The sequence below is a fragment of the Bubalus bubalis genome, chromosome 5, assembly GCF_019923935.1.
Source record: "Bubalus bubalis isolate 160015118507 breed Murrah chromosome 5, NDDB_SH_1, whole genome shotgun sequence".
NCBI lineage: Eukaryota > Metazoa > Chordata > Mammalia > Artiodactyla > Bovidae > Bubalus > Bubalus bubalis.
This window is the reverse complement of record NC_059161.1, coordinates 30572849-30585702: the sequence shown is the minus strand read 5'-3', so window position 1 is coordinate 30585702 and position 12854 is coordinate 30572849. Positions and strand designations below refer to the sequence as shown.

Below are 12854 nucleotides of genomic sequence, written 5' to 3'. Positions count from 1 at the left end.
TGCATGAAGCTGCCTCCAACCATGCTCTCCGGGCCCTCCGAAGGAGCACCAAGAGGGCCTGGCGGGGGAGGAGGGTGTGCCAATGGGCCGAGGGTCTTCCCAAGCCTTGGTCCCCTCAAAGGACTGCATATGCCAGGCAAAAGGGTACCTCCTGTCCCCTCGGCCAAGGCAAAAAACCCTGGCTCCTGTCTCTAGGATCCTGATCGGAAGGCCAGTAGGCCTCCAGGTGTGGGCCCCCCAACCCCTCGTGCAGTGGTGAGTGTTGGCAAGCCCTGCTGGCTGACTGCAGCCGGAAAGGCCTTTGTGCGGGGCAGAGCTGGGGTTCCAGGCAGTGCCCCCATCTTTCTTTTGGGCTGGTACTCACTGTCCCAACAGCCACACATGCCTACCAACCAGCCAGTAGGGTCAGCACCGAGGTCACCCCCAGCAGAACCCTAGGACCCCCACATGCTGAGGAGGTGGTGGAGAGGCTGCCCCCCACCACCCTGTGCACCACCTGGGAGACACCGGCAGGGCATAGGCTGGACGTCCAGGCTGTGAGGGGCGAAGCCAGGTGGACGGCTCTGAAACGTGGGTCAGGCCAGGCCAGGCCAGGCTGGGCGCCGGGCCCATGGCAGGACCACGTGGCGGTTGGGTCCAGGCCTCGGATGGTTTCTGAGGCAGGCAAGGGGGCCCCCGGCCAGGCCTTTCCCATCTGCTGGGAGAAGGGCGGCCTCGGGAACAAGGTCAGCTGAGGGCTCGGGCTCGGCTCTGAGGCCGCTCCCCAACCGGTGGGCGCCCTCGGCCGCGGCTGGAGTGGCTGCATGTTCCCGGGAACACCTAGAAACCGGCTGCTTGGAAACACTCTGCGTTGCCATGCGCAGTGTTCCTCCGGGCCGGCCAGGGAGGCCCGGTGCCCCGGCTGCGGAATGTGGGCCCCCTCCCGGCCCCCCGGCCCCCCAGAACCGTGGTTTCTTCTGAAGGAACTGACTCAAGGCTGAGCAAATTCCTGCCAGCCCCAGAGGCCCTTTCTCGTCCGCCCTGGGAAACATGGGGCAGCCACAGGCCCCCAGGCTGGCCTGAGTCGGAGGGCAGCCGCGCAGCCAGGGAGGCAGCCTGTTTTCCAGGCCCGGGTGCTGGAATGTTCCCTGACGGTGGGAGCGGACTCCCGCACCCCCCTCAGCTGCGGCTGCATTCCTGGTGGGAGCCCCGGCCAGCCCGGCGAGCTTTTTCCGCGCTCCGGTGCCAGCCCCCGCGGGCTCAGGCGGGAGAGGACGGTTTCCACGGCAACCTCACTTTCTGTTATTTCTTATTTTCTTTTTTATGGTTTCTCCAACTTTGAAGCTCTCCAGACAGTTTACAGACTATGGAGGAAAAGTACTTCCTTCTCTCCCCATGTCCCCCAGCGGGCGGCCCCACCCCCACCCCCAGAGCCGACCCTTCCCACAAAACAAGCCAGACAGCCATGTCTTGAGAGGCTAATTATTTTTAAAAACATTCTAGAGGAAGTTAATTATTTTTCTCCTAAAAAGATAGGAAAGTATTTTCGAAAAAACCCCTGCCCTCAGCCACACGGCCCCACTGGCAGGGAGGGGAGGCCTTGAGCTGGTCTGCGTCCCTGGTGTGGCCCCCCACTCCGCCCTAGGACACAGAGCCATCACTGGGCCTTTGTCCCGAGGTGGGAGGTGGCTTCACTCAGCCCCAGTGCACTTACTTACATTGTACCCCCAGCACCCCAGGAAGAGAAAGGCCTGCCGCCCTAGACCAGGCACTGAGCCAGGGGCCCTGAGGGTGGGAGCAGAGGATCTGAGGGTGGCAGGAGCCGAGTCCAAGTGCCCGTCTCTTGCAGGCGAGTATGTCATCATGATTCGCGACGTGACCACCCCTCCATTCCTGGGCCACACGCTGCCCACGGCCTTCAAACACCTTCGGGTCTTGGCAAGGGGTGCAGGCCAACAGCCCCACGTCCCCAGAGAAGACCCGGAAGCCCTGAGCTAGAGGGGTGCCCAAGACTCCCACCACTGGCTTTAATAAAATGCTCAACAACCACTTCTGAGAGCTAACAAGAGGGTGTGGCCCCTGCCTGAACACCCAGAACCAGGCTGGCTCATCTGGGCCTCCCAAGGCTGGGCGGATGATGTGACCAGTACCCTTCTCTGCTGTCTCAGCTGCACTATCCATGCTTTCCCTGGGGGGAGCCCGGGCCAGCCAGCGCCTGCTTCCCACCATCCCTGCCCTGGAGGGTGGCTCAGGGGCCTTCCCAAAGCTAGGGGCCACGACGGCTCCCAAACGGGAGGTCAAGAGGCCACGGGCCGGTGACTGAATCACACACTGAACTGAGAGGCCTTGTCTGCAGGGACCACTTTTCAGATGTTACAGCAGCCTCTGAAATGCACCCCGGGGATAAGCCAGGCCTGGGGGTTGGGGATAGAGGGCCTCTGAAATGCACCCTCAGCGGATAAGCCAGGCCTCAGGTCAGGGATAGAGGCCCAGCACACCGGGAAGCCAGGGAGCAGCCAACCCCCTACTTGGGGCTGACCACACCCCAGCCTCAGATCCAAGGCCCCCCATCTCCCTGCATCCAGAAGGGATGAGCTCACCCCCATCCTCTCACCTGACCACCTGCTTTCTTCACGGAATGGGGGAAGGGACACTCAAAGCCCTCTGGTCCTGGCCGGCAGTCACCTCCAGGCCAGGGTGGACTGGCCACTAAAGCCCCAGCTGCCGTCTCCCATTTTAAAGGCCCTCCTGGCCATCAGCCTCCATCCAGCACCCACTGCCCTCCCACACCTATGGTCTACGCCCTCCTTCTCCCCCATGAGCGCTCTACCCCACCTGTGATGTACTCCCAGCAGGGCCCCTGCCTCCTCTCTACCCAGCACACCCCACGGGGCTCCAGACATCACTCTTGGCCCTGGTATGCCCCACCCCGCACACCCCGCCCCCTGACTCAGCCTTGGGGCCCAGAGCCCGGTCCCTCCTCCAGATTTCTGATCTCTCCCAGCCACATGGCCAGTAGCAATGGTGAGGCAGCCCCCTTGGGCGGGGGTCCAGGGCCCTTCAGACCTGACGTGCCCCATACCAGCTCCTCCTGCTCCACGGAGGACACCACAACTTTCTGTCATCAAGGCCCAGACCATCAGCATCCGACTCTGTTCTCTGGCTCTGTGGGTCACATCTCTGCCCCGCCCCACAATGATCCTGTGGGTGCTCAAGTTACAGCCGCAGCACGAGCCATCTCACCCCGACACCCCTCCCCAACACAAGGGGCCGCTGGGCCACATCGTGACCAGGACTGCAGGCCCAACCAGAGCTGGCACCCACAGCTCACTGCCCTGGCCCCCCATGGCCCCCGCTCCCTGCAGCCCTTCAGCTGAGCCAGGTACGCTCTGCCTCACGGCCTCTGCATGTGCCCTTCACCTGCTTGGCAGGTGAAGAACCCGCCTGCAGTGCAGGAGACCCCAGTTCCATCCCTGGGTTGGGAAGATTCCCTGGAGAAGGAAATGGCAACCCACTCCAGTATTCTTGCCTGGAGAATCCCATGGAGCCTGGTAGGCTACAATCCATGAGGTCACAAAGAGTCAGACACAACTGAGCAACTAACACTTTCTTTTCTTCACCTGCTCACAAGACCTTCCTAGCTCACCTGCTCCAAAGCCCCCTGCCCCCAACTCTCTCGTCCCCTGCACATGTTACAGGCCAGCACGCCATGTATCTCACACAGGAATCTCCCAAAGGCTGGCACTTCTTCAGTTCTGTTCACCAGCACAGCTCGGTACGTGGCGAAGTGTGTGGCCTACAGGAGGTGCCCGGAAGGTACCTGTAACCAAAGGGTAGACGTGGAGCACGCGGCTGGTGCAGCAGCCACTCTGTGACGTGTCCAGAGGCACTGGAGACAAACAGGCAGAGAGGTGTGCAGGACAGGGCGAGAGGCAGAGGACAACTGGAAGAACAGGCAGAGGGCGGACGGACGGAGGGATGGTGGGTGGGGATGGGTGATTATGGACGGATGGATGTGGGAGGCAGGTCTGCAGGAGGGTATGGCAACCCACTCCAGTATTCCTGCCTGGAGAGTCCCACAGAAGAGCCTGGAGGACTACAGTAGTCCATGGGGTTGCAAACAACTGGACTCAACTGAAGACTAAAACCACTACTATGTTGCTGCTGCTGCTAAGTCGCTTCAATCGTATCCGACTCTGTGCGACCCCATAGACAGCAGCCCACCAGGCTCCCCCGTCCCTGGGAGTCTCCAGGCAAGAACACTGGAGTGGGTTGCCATTTCCTTCTCCAATGCATGAAAGTGAAAAGTGAAAGTGAAGTCGCTCAGTCGTGTCTGACTCTTAGTGACCCCATGGACTGCAGCCTACCATGCTCCTTCATCCATGGGATTTTCCAGGCAAGAGTACTGGAGTGGGTTGCCATTGCCTTCTCCTACCGTGGGATAATTATGTTCTCACATGAAAGGCCAGACGAGTCTGATGACTGGAACCAATCCAGTCATGTCCTTGGACCCACCCATCCCTTCACCATTCCTGCTTGTCTCTTAGTAGGTTCCCACACAATTTCCCTCAACACACCTGCCTCAACACAGTCACAGCTAGCAGAATGGGGCAGATGGGGTGGAGCTGGTCCCCCTGCAGGACCAGATGACCTCCGCCTCTGCTGGACCCCAGCTCCCGGAGCAGGTGGGGCAGCTGGGCACTGAGCCCCCAAAGGGCTAGCTGTGGCAACAGAACAGAGAAGAATGACAGCCAGGGAGAAGGGGGTCCAGGAAAAGGGGGGCTGACCTAGTTCTGAGTCTGAGAAGCGTGGGGGGTGCTGCCAGGCACCCGGAGCAAGACGTACCTGCCAGCCTGTTTCTGTTCCAGGAGCTCAAGCGGCCACTGACGATGCCAGCCCTATCCAGCCGGGCCTCGGCCTCTGAACATCTGTTAGGAGAGGATAGGCCATGATGTCCCAGAGATGAGGATATCATGTCCCCTCTGGGGACAACAGTTCCCCAGAGGGACCTGTTCTCAGGCAGCTCTGACTCCTGTGTCATGCCTGGGCCCCAGGGGTCTCTGTCCTGCCCAAAGTGCATGGAGGTAGCTGGAGGGCCTGCAGGACAGAGTCCCCTCCAGAAGGGGGTGCAGGTGAGCTGCAGGGTGGGGGGGTTGCAGTGTCCACACTTGGCTGCATGAATGTGGGGGCAGATCCCCAGCGGGACCCCCAAGTGTGGGGCCAGGAGCCAAAGGGCCACATGTCCCTAAAAGCCCCCTGAGACCACTTCCTCCAGCCACCGTAGTCCACCCGGCCCGCCCAAGACAGCAAATTCTCTGCAGCTCTTCCTTCCCCACAAGATGAAACCACATTTCTGTCAAAAGGAAAACAATGAAAATGATGTTTCAATTTAGAAAACAAAAACGCTGGAAACACAAGCAGCTGCTGTCTCCCGCACGCCTGGGTCAGGAGGCATCTTCTCAGGTTGAACTCCAAACCGGCATCATGGTTTCCAGTCACCAAGCCCAGGGCCGCAAGCTCAGGGCCACTGTCTCATGAGGACACAGGCCTACTCGGACGCAGGGCGGGTGCTCCCCACATGGGGCCCCTGCAGACTTGGAGCAAAGCTGACTTTTCAGTCGGCAGCCTCTCCAAATGCAGACCAGTGAAACCTCTATACTTTGCAAAGCCTAAGAGCAAGGGCGACTTGGAGTCTGGGAGGCAGGGTAGCCGCAGCAGTTCTGGTCCCAGGTGAAAGGCACTTCCCCTGCCCCACCCTGTGCCCACCCCCTGGCAGGAGTCTTGGGTGGGGCGTGGGCACCACTCCTGGCCAATGCACCTGAGTTGATGACCAGCAGGTCTTTTAGGGGCCACGGCCTCAGGAACCTGCTGGACTTTGGTTGAAGGTGTGGGGGAGCTGGAGGTTCACAGAGGTACTGCCCCTCCCTGACAGGACCCCCCAATCCTAACACTGTGTCCCACAGACAAATCTATACAAAATCTGAATTCTCAAAAAATACACCAAAAAAAAGAGGGAGAGTCAGCAGCGGCCAGAGGTGCTGGCCTGGCCATCGTGTCGGCTGGAGGAGGAGCTGGGTAGGGAGAGGGATGGTCCTGAGAGGGTGGTATCCAGCCTGGACCATGAACAGCCAGAGCATCAAGATGGCTGGACTCCATCAGGCCTGCCTCCCTGGGGCGGCTCAGCATCTGCCCCTGGCCTGAAGACCCTGGGGCCACCTTCTCAGAGGAATCAGGCCTCCTGGGCTCTCCCACAGGCCAGGTGGGCCCCCAACCCACCCACCTCCATGCCGGGGTGGGGTGCAGGAAGACTGAGATGGGTGTAGAGGTGCCATGAGGCTGCCCCCACGTGCCTCACACCCCAAGGAGGGCACCTTTCCCCCTGGGGCCTCAGTGTCCCCCGCGGGCCCTCCTCCTGCCCTCTGACTTCTAAAAGGGTGACAACATCAGCTCCGGATGGTCCACTCATGTAATGGACATTTACTGAGTGACAAGCACGAGCCTGAGCCCTGAGTCAGGAATCACCAGAAACAGAAAACATCTTCCTTCCTCGACTGGAGTCTAGAGCCACAGACAAGAGATGCAGAGACAAAGAGATGAGAAAGGTGGGGGCACCTGCCCTCTGTCCAGCCCACTTCCCTGCAGAGCCTTGGCAGGCACAGCCCCTCAGACTATCAGCGGCCGCCTAGCAGTCAGCACAGGACAGAGCCTGGCACGGGCAGCGCCTCCTGGCCTCCCCTCCCGCTGGTCCGTGGGTCACCCGGGATGCTGCTGGGGGAGGCCTCCCTTCTCTGCATCCTGGGCAGGCCTCCTAGTCTCGGTGCCAGGCAGGTGGCGAGGCCAGCTGTGCAGAACAACCTCCCGCCACCCCAAGCAGGGCTTCCTGGAGGGTGCAAGGGGACCAGCCCACCAGTCTGGCTCCTGTGCAGCGTGGGCAGCTCACTGCGGACTTGAGGCACCCTGGGAACCTCGGTCCTCGAGGCATCAGCAGGGGTCTCTGGGCCTGTTTCAGCCAGATCACTGGGGCACACGCCAGCTGCCCAAGGCCTCTTCCTTCCTGCCCCATCCCTGCAGGGCACAGCCAGCCACTGAGGACAGCCCGGGGCCTCTCCGATGGAAGAGCCAGGCTGGGTCAGGCACAGGGGACCTCGGGAGGTGGGTGGGTGGTGTCTCCAGTAGCCCCTCTCCTCAGGCTGGAAACTGCCTTGGCCCCTCAGTAGGCCTGCGGAGCGGCTGGGGCAGGCAGCGAGCCAGGTGGTGACCCGCACTGGCCACAGCAGCCCCCGCCCAGGCTCCTCTTGGCAGGAGGCCCGAGGTCTCGAGGCGCAGGCGGGTGCCCACTGCCATGGCCAGGGACGTTCTCTGGTGGAGGCTATAAATAGGACTGTCATCAGTCGGAGGCAGCCTGACCGTGCGCCAGATGTACGGGACTGAGCCAGCAGGCCAGTCCTCCTACCGTACTGGTCACTTCCCGCAGGGGTACCCTTCGTCCTGCTCCCCCCCGGCCCAACACCAGGAGAGGCTCTCCCACGGATGGGGCTGCAGAGCCCAGCAGGGTGGACCGGATGGGAGTCCTGCCTCCAGGGTCAGCCTGGAGGAGCGCTGCCCAGCCCCCAACCCCTCAGTGCTCCCTGACCCTCCAGGAGTTTCTCATCCTGTGGGCTCATCTGTGGTGAGCTCCTCTTGAGGACCCTGCTAGAAAAGACAGAGTAGACATGAAGGGCAGCCATCAGGCAGATGCCAGGGTCAGGGCTGGGATGCACCTGGGCACCACACAGATGCTGATTAGGCAAGAACCTGCTGCCAGTGGTGCACTGGAGGGCTGGGGAAGGCGCCAACGGGCTGCGGTGAGCTGGTGGAGAGAGGCAGGAAGCCAGTGGGGTGAGGGGTCCATGCGTTGGACAGTGCCAGAGAGAGGTAAGCCGTGTGGACTAGGGGGTTACCATCCTGATGACCGAGAAGCTTGGGGACAGAGATAGGCCTAGAGAAAACAGGGAGGGAGTGTAACGCAGGGGGAGCAGGTCACTGTGGCCTTCTTTGGTCACGTCCTTCAAGGCCCATTCCACCTCCCACCCACACTGGTGGCTGGGGTGCCCTGGGGTTGCCCCTCCAGAAGAAGCGCTTAGCCGCCTAGCAGTGACTAGGATAAAGTCCGGCCTGGATGAGGGACCTGGATGGGGAACACTGCAGAGAAATGGAGCCCAGGGCCTGTACTGAGTGGGGCACAGTTGTTGGCACAGGGACGCTTTTCCATACCTGTGGGATCGCGCTCCCAGAATTCAAGGGATTTAAAAGGATCGGGTTTTCCTTCGAGCCTGGCATACTAGACAAGCGACCCCCCCCCCCACAGAAAAACAGCACCCAAACTGAGCTGAAACCTCGATTCGAATGCGGACCCCAGGACGCGCCCCTCCCCGCGCTCGGTCGGGAGCTGCAGTTCCCGCCGCCGCCGCCGGGGGTCGCGCTGACACCCCCCCCCCCCCCCCCCACCGGCTCCCCCAAACCTAGCTGCACTCAGACGCGTGGACACGTCAGCGCCCGTCCGCCCCCGCAAGGAAGACGCTCAGAGAACCAGGGAGCCCCCACCCTACCCCTGAGCGAGGGCTCGCTCCAGCGCAACGTGCCCGCGAGGCGCCTCCTCCCCAGGGTACCCCTCTCTCTCCCGCCATCCCAATTCTCCCCCGCGCGTCGGACGGGAGGGAGTCACTGTGCTCAGGACGCGGTGGGAGAGCGCACTTCCTGCCGCCCGACCCCCTCCTTCCCGAGCTAGCGCCGCCTCCGGGCCCCCGGACCGCGCGCCCAGGCTGCGGAGTGGGGGTTGTCGCGGCCCGCTCGGCCCCCACCGTGGCCTGAACCTGATCCCGCCCCTCGCGGGGGAGGGGGTCGATCTCGGGGCGGCCGGGTACCGCGCGGCCCCACCCCCGGTGCCGGCGCAGGCGTGGAGAGGAGGGGCCTGGGCGGGGGCGGGCCGCCCCGTCGTAACCCCTTAGTCGACCCAGCCCCACGGCCGGAAGCGCCCCCGTGCCCTCCCCCGTCGGAATCCGAGGCAGTCTGAGCCCCGCGCCTCACGCCGGGCAGGGGGAGGGGAAGTGAAACCGGGCAGCGGAGCCTGGGGGCCGCGTCGGGGTTTCTGCAGACGCGTCATCGGAAACTGAGGCCGCGGGGCGGGGGCGCGGCAGCCGCGCGGCCCTTCCGGACCCGGCCGCCAGCGTTCCCGGCGCCCCCGCCCTTCCCGGGAAGCCCCTCGGCCGCGGACTGGGGCGCATCACGCGCCCCTCCCCGGCCCTCAACAGCCTCTCTGGATCGCAGAAGGAAGCTTCGCGGAAGGAAGTGGGGGGAATCTGCCTAGTCCCCAACTGGGGCGTGGTCTTCCTGGGGCGGGCACAGCCCGCTCTCCAGGCTCCTGGCACCGCCCACGAGGGGCGCACACCCTCTCGGTGACTCACTCCGGCGGCGACACCCACTCTGCCTGACTCACTGGGCGCCGTGCCCCATACGGACACCCGGTGCTGGGGTGCATCTCGGGTTCACGTTATGCACCCCCATCGGTGCGTTTGCGGGGCATCTGAGACCCGCGTGACTTGGGAGGGGCCTTCTGGGGTGCCGTGCAGCCTTGGGGTGTGTCCAGCCTCTGCGCAGTAGGGCGTGGCCCCCGTACCCGCCGCCCTAGACTCGGCACTGGGAACCTGGAGCCGCGCGCAAGGGAGGTGGCAAAGGGGCTCAGATTCACCCCAAAACGGCCTGCAACCATCCCCCCGCCACCCTGGTCCTGCGCACCCTCCCCAGCCCGGCTTCCGGCCAGGCCGGAAGAAGCAGGAATTTGGAATGTTTGGAACCGGAGTTATAACTCTCCCGAGGCTTCTCCGCCTCCGCCCGCCGCCCGCCGCCCGCCGCCCGCCTCCCGCCTCCCCCCGAGGGGGCGGGGCCTAGCCTGCCTCCGAGGAGGGGGTGGTACTCCAGGGCTGGGGGCAACCCTGGCGTCTGGCCGGGTCGCAATCTCACGGGTTCTGGGGTAAACCCAGGCCAAGGGAGACCCGGGCGCCCCACGGCGCTGCCTTCCGTCCCAGGCTCCCAGCCCACCGCCTCCCTCAGGCCCGAGGGCACAGCAGGGTGGCGGTGCGCCCCGCGTCCTGGCAGGGAGGCCGCACTGGGCGGAGGAGCCCGGACCAGCTGGGCCTCCCGGCGCTGGGCGTGTCCAAGCGGCTGCTGTTTTCCCGCCGGGGAAGCAGCCGTGGGGAAGGCAGACGCCCCCGGTGACGGGCCGGTGACACCTGCCTGGCGCGCCGGCTCTTGCCCTCCTCGCGCAGCAACTCCCCTCCCCGCCGGCCAAGCCTTGGCAGGGAGCCTCCTCCACACACCACCAGAGCCTTTTCTGGGACTGTTTTTTCTTAGAAACAGGAAGTTGGGGTGTGGGCCACACGTCCCGCAGGTCAAGGCCCCGCCGTCGGCAGAGCATAGTGGGGCTTTGGACCCATGGGAATGCGCCACCCTGCCTAACTCCTGCAGGTCTCGGGGCCCGATGGAAGCCCAAGGGTGGACGGTGGGAGAAGAGGGGAGGGGAACAGGAGAAGCGGGGCCTTGCCGCCCGGTTCTGCTGCCCATCGGCCTGTAGCCCCACCTCTGGGTCACTCAGCCTGTCGGTGCCACCTCCACGAGGGCAGCCCCAGGCGTGTGGAGCAGGGGTGCTGGTGCTCTCCTTCCGGCCCCGGCCCTGCCACCAGGCCTGTCCTTAAACGTGAGCAAGTGTGCACACTCACTGGAGCAGAGCCTGTCCGCAAGGCCAGGAGACCACCAGCTCCAGACAAGGGGCCGCGCCCGTCCTGGGCCTGAGGACCTGGGTCTCCCATCCAGCCTCTGGGGGCCCAGCCCTGTCTCTTTTCTAGGGGGGCCCCAGAGGTTTCACTGGACAGGGTAGGGGTCTCCACTTCTGCCCTTGTCTGACACCTTGTGTTCCCAGGGCACCTGTCCTGGAAGTCCCACTGCCAGCCACTGTGGTGGGTGCCCCGTGGAGGGATATTGTGGACACCACCCTGGACGCCCAACCCAGCCCTCCTAGCCACTTCTGCCCACCCGGCCTAGACATGCTCCAGGCCCAGCCAGGGTCAGCAGCTGCCTACCCCCACCCTCCTGGCCAGAACAGGGAGGTTTAGTTTTGGAGGCTTTCAGGCAGGCCCCCACCCCAGCCCTCACTGGGGACCTGGGGGCCCCAGGGTGACAGAGGGTGGAGCCTAGGAGGGCTTGTGGGGTGGGCCCTGCCGCGAGTCTGTGCACACTTGATCTCCAGCTGGCAGGGCACCTGGCACCTTCTGACTTGGTGTGAGAGAGGAAGATGGGGGGAGGGGACCTGAGGGGCAGATGTGGGGACAAGGAGGGGAAGGGCAGGCACCCCAACACTCAGCTGCCAGGGTGTGGGCCCCACGGCCACACCCACAGCCTGCCTGGGTGCCCGGTGAGGGGTGGGGGGACCTGACACCACCCACCTCCCTGGGGCTGCAGAGCCACACCGTGACGGGGGCTCAGCCGGGTACCTGCTTGCCCTCTCTGCTGGACCCAAGTGGCCCTGGACACACATGCTCGACAGGGCCTTACAGAGAGGGTGACCTCAAAGTCCTTCCAGCACAAGGTGCCTTATCCCTTGAGGGTTCCGGAACAGGCCTCCATGGCAGCAGGAGTGACCCGTGTGAGAGCCTGGGCCAAGCTTCCTGCCAGCAGGGCGCCTGCCAGGCCAGGCGCAGAGCAGGAAGGCCGGACCCCAGCCCAGCCGGACACCTGACTGGCACAGGATGCTCCAAGACAAGCCAGGTCCACCTGCCTGCCCACCCCCTGCCATGGGGCCACCTGCTCCAGGGCTGGGAGTCCCGCCCAGCGGCCCCAGACCTGGCACAGGCCTGGGCGCAGATGGCCCCATGTGAGGGGCTGCCTGCAGGGCCCACGTCTCCAACCCTTGGGTGCAGGGGCCAGCAGGCACCCAGGTCCCCAAAGTTCTGCCCCCGCCCCTCCCAGAGTTGCCCGTCAGCAGGCAGGACAGACACAGGAGGGTGCAGGGCTGCTGTCCCCTGAGCACAAGGGTTTCTGTGAGAAGGACACAGGATCCCCTCCATGCCCTGGTTTCACATCCCGCTGACGGCCACACCGTTTCCTGAGGGTCCAGACTGGTCTGGGGGCCAGGCCAGAGCGCAGACCAGCCTGGCTTTTCCCCTGCGGGATTCCACTTCCCTGCAGCGGGTCACCCCCTCCCTGGCGAGCATGGTATATGGCGAGAGGCCTTGGGACGTCGTGAAGCAGCCTGATCTGACCTGGACCCGCTTGTGGCATGTTCCAGCTGTTCTCTTCCTGGCCAACAAGGAGTGACCCTGGGACAAGACAACCAGAAACAAGGAAGCGGATAGTGGGGGTTAAGGGCAGGCTGGGGTCTGGGGCCAGGTAGGCCAGGGAGGGGGCTGCTGGCCAGAGTTGGGCTGTGCTGGGGGGTGGGTGGGGTGGAAGCTGAGGGCCACACTTAGGGCCAGGGGTCAGAGGAGGGAGGACAGGCCGTGCCAGCTGTTCCTGTAAAGGGCAGGCGGCTTCCTCTTTCCACATGGCGCGCCTGGCACCCGCCTTCCCAAACAAGGGCCCAGCTCTCGGCCTGCGGTCAGCCCCCTTGACCACAGGACACTGGGTGGGGGTCGGGGTGGGGCCAAACTGAGGCTCTGGGGCTGGCAGCCTAGGGGAGGGGTGGGGACCCCAGGACAGAGACAGGCAGGCACAGCTGAGAGCCCAGGGGCCTGGGGTGGGGCCCCGGCTGCCTGTGACTGAGGAGAAGTGAAAGCTGGGGGTGGGGGCCACAGGGCAGGGACAGAAGCTGGGGAGCTGAGTAGGTTCCCAGGAGCACCCCTGCC

The 12854-nt window shown here is 64.1% G+C and overlaps 1 protein-coding gene and 1 long non-coding RNA gene across 7 annotated transcripts in view; one reads left to right on the top strand and one right to left on the bottom strand.

The window, feature by feature from the left end:
- MORN1 (MORN repeat containing 1) overlaps positions 1-2028 on the top strand; it is a 46760-nt gene extending 44732 nt beyond the window's left edge. For 5 of the 6 annotated variants that reach the window (XM_045165704.1, XM_045165705.1, XM_045165703.1 and 2 more), the window contains one exon: positions 1829-2028. In XM_045165704.1, the coding sequence (XP_045021639.1) occupies positions 1829-1977 (149 nt within the window). In that variant the 3' untranslated portion in view covers positions 1978-2028. The remainder of the gene's footprint in view (positions 1-1828) is intronic. The other variant, XM_045165706.1, reaches the window with a different exon arrangement.
- A 1543-nt stretch (positions 2029-3571) lies between these two features.
- Positions 3572-9842, bottom strand: LOC112585077. Its single transcript, XR_003109424.3, has 3 exons — positions 8568-9842; positions 4825-4907; positions 3572-3799 (listed from the first exon to the last, which is right to left on the bottom strand). It is a non-coding gene; the product is annotated as an uncharacterized LOC112585077 (long non-coding RNA).
- Between the last annotated feature and the right edge of the window lie 3012 nt (positions 9843-12854).